This window comes from Austrofundulus limnaeus, unplaced genomic scaffold, assembly GCF_001266775.1.
Source record: "Austrofundulus limnaeus strain Quisiro unplaced genomic scaffold, Austrofundulus_limnaeus-1.0 Scaffold61, whole genome shotgun sequence".
Lineage (NCBI taxonomy): Eukaryota > Metazoa > Chordata > Actinopteri > Cyprinodontiformes > Rivulidae > Austrofundulus > Austrofundulus limnaeus.
The window spans coordinates 861,113-867,145 of NW_013952463.1; the positions used below are offsets into that span (position 1 = coordinate 861,113).

The following is a 6,033-nucleotide window of genomic DNA, read 5'->3' on the forward strand; positions in this document are numbered from 1 at the left end:
TATATACACACCTGAGACTGTTGTTCAGATTTATAACAATTCATTTGTTTCTATTTAAAAATATTATGTTTAAAACAAAACAAAAATCACCCCTAACAGATACCAAAAATATGAGAAATAAACAAAAAGAAAACAGAAGCTGAGGTTACCAGTAGGAGCCTGCAGTATCAGATGGCACCCACCAAACACAGCAAACAAGAACAAAAAAAAAAAAAAAAAAAAAAACCTTTAAAGCACCCAGCACATGGTGAGACAACCCTAACTCAGGATTCCTGGCACACAGAAGATGAAGGCACCGCCACCACACCAGCACCACCATTGGACCTCAGAAACTGAAAAAAAGGAAAAAGAAACACAGTCATCAACACAGGTGGCAAAGTCCAATACAACGAAAACAAAATAACCAAATTACTATATCATTACACAAAACAAAACAAACAAATGCCAGCCCAAAACATCTGAGTTATATAAAAAAAACAATAAACTGAAAATTTAATGTCCAGTAGGGAAATAAAATTAACCATTTAAACTCTAAGAAGAAACTGAGAAAATAACAATTTTAAGATTAAGGTCAAGACCAGGTGGGTGGCTAATTGGCCGCACCACCATGAGACGCAAATCAGGCGTTAAGATGCCACGCCCCAAACACCAACGCTTGGAAACATGTTGAGCTCCCACCAGCATCTGGACACAATTTAGCGATGTTATCTGGAGACAAAACCACAGCTGATGGAGGTCCAGAGACAAAACAGCAGAGGTCCCAAATGTCAGAAGGCAACCTGCCTGCTGACACRTGGGCAGACTTACGCACACACAGGAGGAGGAACAGAACAAGTTAGCCTTCACCACGACAAAATTAGCTTTGCACGCACCATACCAACAGTCTGTGGTTCAGCCTCAGACAAACTCCACTTCAGGAGATCAACAAAGTGAGGGAAAGAGCTTCACAGCTCCTTTCATACCCCACCCACTTCATTCGACAGGAAGTGCAATAATCATGCTATCCACCCATTTTCTGTACACGCTTATTCCTTTCAGGGTCATGTGGGTCTCTGGTACCCATGTCCAGCAGTCATAGTGCAAGGGGTGGGGTACACCCTGGACAGGTCGCAAGTCCATCACAGGGCCACACATAGAGACAAACGAGACAAACAACCATTCACTCTCTCACTCACACCTAGGGACAATTTAGAGTTATCAATTAACCTAACTGTCATGATTTTGGTCTGTGGGAGGAAGCTGGAGTACACGGAGAGAACCCACACATGCAAGGAGAGAACATGCAAACTCTACCCAGAAAGGTCCCCGGGCCTGGATTTGAACCGGCAACCTTCTTGCTGAGAGGCATCAGCTCTACCAACTGATACCATTTATAGAAATACTCATTCATATACATATGAAATGTGATCAAAACAGCAATCAGATCAAGATGGATGAGTAAAGAGAAGAAATGAGAGTCAGCATCCACCAGCAAGTCATTTGTGCCAAAGCAGTGTCAGTGTTGGGGACAGATAAGCAATAACATCCAGAAAATCATGGTAGCTTCAGATCAGATATGGTTCAATAAATTGTTTTTCTCAAGATAACTCAGTGTGTTGAGCTCCAGGGAGCTGGAAAAACTTAAAAATGTGAATAAGCCTAAACCTATGCTTCAAGTGAAAAATATTAATAATAACTAGTGTCAGCTGGTTATTCTTTTCTTTCAGTTTATACTATTCATCTCCTTTGTTTGTTCTCACAAAATGTGTATTTACTTGTCAACTAAAACCTTCAAACGTGCCTTTTATGCTGTAATATTTGATCATTTCTGTTTGCTTCATGGATCTTTTTTCTTGTTCTTTCTCTTCATGCTCAACTACAGGAGGTATCATTAAGAAGACCCGCTGATTCACGATTCAGTGCACTTCATTAGATCATTAGGGGTCATTATCTTTCTCCTTAAGAGCCATGAAGCATCTCTCAGCTGTGACCAGCAGTTTTCGTCTTTGAGCACTGAATCCCAAGAGAGCTTGCGTGGATTGGAACATACAGCCAAAACAGGTCTATAAAACACTGAGATTAGAAAGTCACCACTACTTAAGTTTTATTCTAACTTTTTGGTTCATTGGAAATCGTAACAGTTCAAATCAAATGTTCTCAAATGTGCCACAGATGCTGTTAAATTTTAGCAATCTAGCATGAAAATCTTTATTAATACTGTGTAATATGTTTGTTCCTGATAATGAATCTGCCTTTTCTCTGTGCTGTGCTCTTTGCAGGTCAGAGTATGTCATCTGCAACTTTTAACAAAATTCTGCGACCCCTTCTGATCACAATCTTCATTCTGGGATGCTTTGTGACTGTCTTTTTGATGTATTTTAAGCCATCCACCAGCTGGTTATACGGCCCAGTAGAGTCAACAGTTTCCACAGACCAGGTCAAGAACCTCTTCTCTACAAAGAGCAATAAAAACCTGACCACTGTACTGGTCTGGCTTTGGCCCTTTGGACAAACATATGACCTGAACGTCTGCAGCTCAGAGTTCAACATCGAAGGCTGCTTCATCACAGCAGACAGAAACTTCTACAACAAATCAGATGGGGTGGTTATCCACCACAGAGACATCGCCAGAGACCTGTCCAACCTGCCAACTCAACAGCGACCGCCGTTCCAGAAGTGGATATGGATGAACTTGGAGTCGCCTTCACATTCCCCTCAGCTGCCAGAGATCAACAACTTGTTCAATTTGACTCTCAATTACCGTCAGGATTCTGACATTGAAGTGCCTTATGGGACCATTGTAGCAACAGATACCGAGGAGGACTTTGTGCCACCTGGCAAAAACAAACTGCTCTGCTGGATCGTAAGCAACTGGAACCCTGAGCATGTGCGGGTTAAATACTACAACGAGTTGTACAAACACATCGAGGTTCATGCATATGGACAAGCCTTTGGGGAGCACGTCTCTGACCAAGACTATATCCCCACCATGGCCAGCTGTAAGTTTTATTTGTCTTTTGAGAACTCCATACACAAAGACTACATCACGGAGAAACTATATGTTCCACTTTCTGTGGGCACAGTGCCAGTGGTTCTTGGCTCAACCAGGCAGAACTATGAAAACTTTATTCAAGGGGATGCTTTTATCCACGTGGATGATTTCTCTTCACCCAAGGAATTGGCAGAGTACCTGCTGCTCCTGGACAAGAATGAGGAAATGTATCTGAGATACTTTAAGTGGCGGCAGCWCTTTAAAGTAAAGAGAGCCCATTTCTGGGCAGAGCACACATGCCTAGCTTGTGATTACTTGAGAAGACACAAGGAGTACAAGTCATTTAATGACCTTAACAAGTGGTATTGGGGCTGATAGTGCTCAGACAGGCTATGCAGTACCCATCTTTTTATAACGTTGTAAGACACACTGAAAAAAGGTGGCTCTAGAAGGAGAATATAAAAGTAAAAAAAGTGTCATCATGAAATGAAAACATCTCATCTGTGGTAGTGATTCAGTCACCTATGCAGTAATGAACTGAAATGTGAAGCTAGGTCAAATAAGTCATGTGCATAATGTTTAAATTCTTTTGGTGTTTTTTTATATATTTTTTGTACATTTGCATTTGCATTGCTAAGTCAACAAGTACCTGTTTTTAAATATGTGAAAATATGACAGCCATTTTAACTGGATGGAGAGGGCATTACACTACTCTGAAAAGTTCCCATCAAAATTATTTTCAAGATGAGCGACCTTGATAGAAAAAAAAGGCAAACTGAAAAAAAAAAMCAACACCTTTATTTAGCAGATAAGAAAGAGCATATTTGCCTTCTTTCCTGTGCTCGGTACTGTCATTTAAAAATATATGTTGCCAATAGTGTTACGCTGATATTTCTTGACTTCTCTTTTTTAGAAAACACAAAAATGGGTGAAAAATTTTTAATTGGTAATGCCTAAGMTTTTAAAAAGGGATAAAATAATTGCAGAACCCTGATTACTTTGTCAGTTTTTACATGTTAACCTCTACAGCTTTACCTGTATACTGACCTTCATAAATTGGTAAGTTTCATACAACAGAAAGGGGCTGGGTTGGCAGCATATGCAGGGGAGCAGGTACAGTCTAGTGTGGGTAAGAGAACAGAGCAAACTTTCTAACTTTCTTGCATTTTATTACAGCTTAACTGGTACGTGAAACAAATTGGAAGTTAAGTTTTTGAAAAAAAAATCTATGAGATTTTCTCGATGTGTCTCTATACATTCAAAATAGTGGACAATGTGTGTAACGGACAATCCATACAACTTGACATGGATGTTAGTTTCATGCAAAATAATGGATACTATTTCTCTGATGCTGGTACTCCCAACAGTCATTGTGTGATAGGCAGGGCTGCAGGTCCGTCACAGGGCCACACAGGGACAAATGAGGCAAATAATGAAACTCAAACCTTATACCTTAGGGACAATTTAGAGATACCAATGAACCTAACATGCATTTTCTGAGGAAAGGAAACCTCCTCTCGCMACCCTCTCACTCCCTCCCTTTCTGTCTATTGTTGAAATCTTTACAACACACACAAATAAAACCCTACAGAATGACAGTTCAGTACCTGTGGATATCACATTACTATGTTTCATAAGGACAACTTATTCTTACATTATTATGTGGCCATTGTAATTTCAACAGCAATGCCCTTTTCTTTTCTTTTTTTACACAAATTTCTGAGCAAAACCATGGAAACATTTTATGCAAGTTGAACTGGGAGCTTCTCGGTCAAAGTCTTAAACATTTTAGCTTATAACTTTGATATTTCTTAACTGTCTAAGGGACCAACTCGTAAAGTAAGAATCAATCTGCTCCCATAAAATATGATACCCAAGTCTTTAACTGGATCAGACCAGGCTGCTGATAGAGGTCTTTATTGTATGTTCAGCAGACTGATGGAGCTCTTTAAGGAGGAAAAATTACAATGTGTTGTATATACTTTTCAGTTTAAATAAGTTCAAGATTTGTTGTCATGTCGGTGTGGTCAGGAGGTGATTGGGATTCTACTGTATCCTTTTGTGCAATGCTTTATGCCTGGAGAGGCTTTGTAATAAAAAGTAAGGTGAGAGGCCTGTGAAGTGGGTCAAAAACATCAGAAACAATGATTAGGTGCTTGGGRTTTTGGTATTTTTACATTTCATGAATTTTGTATCAGGTTGTAACAATACAGGCATGTCTTAATGGAGAAGTTTGTGCCAAAATGCAGCAGAGAGAGCACTTTTTATTTGTGACGTTCTGTGACTCACATTGTGTGGCTGTCTTAAAGGAGCAATTGTGAGTTCAGAATCAAGACCTCAGTTTGTCCCAGAGATATACTAAGAAACTTCTGTTTATGGTTTTATATTGTACAGTCTGTTCTCCTGAATGAAAACCAAGCTTTCTTGTCCAATATGATTGGAGCAAACTGTTTTTTAATGAATGTTGTTTGTCTCTTTTTTCCATCTTCTTTTTATTCTTTCTTATTTTGCACAAAAACAACAACAACAACAAAAGGATAATCATGATTATTATTATTTTTTGTTGACGAGTGTTTTATCACACTGCAGAGTAAACCAAGATGTTCCTGGTGGGTTTATGTTCCGAGGCTGATGTTGGTGGTCTTCAGAAACACTGTACACTATGTGGGAAAAATTCTGCCACTTTACTGAAATAATCAGTGTTAGTCTTTACATTAGTACATTTATTTTGCCAAATTGTTGTATTTTGCCAAATGTGTTTTAAGTGTAGATGTCTTATAATGTTAAAAAGAAAATTAAAAAACAACAAATTAGCAAACATGAGTGAAGCTCACAGAGTTCTTTTATAAACAATGTAGTGTTATAACTTTGTATTCTGTGTTGTCTTTTAACCTTTTTTTAATTTTTAGGATAAGCTGGAGAGGGCCATCTTCTCAAAATAAATAATGATATTTAGCATGTGTGTTTTACTATTTGTACAGTTTTTAGTTTAATTTGTTTAAAAAAATGTCAGTACTCAAATCTAAAAAGAATACAACTTCACATTTTAATGATTACTCCAC

General features: G+C 38.6%; 1 protein-coding gene across 1 annotated transcript in view; it reads left to right on the plus strand.

The window, feature by feature from the left end:
- fut9a (fucosyltransferase 9a) overlaps window positions 1-5,926 on the plus strand; it is a gene marked incomplete at its 5' end in the record, with an annotated part of 14,150 nt that extends 8,224 nt beyond the window's left edge. The window contains 2 exon segments of the mRNA XM_014009742.1: window positions 1,862-2,040; window positions 2,259-5,926. Of these exon segments, the coding sequence (XP_013865196.1) occupies window positions 2,267-3,346 (1,080 nt within the window). The 3' untranslated portion in view covers window positions 3,347-5,926.
- Window positions 5,927-6,033: the final 107 nt, after the last annotated feature.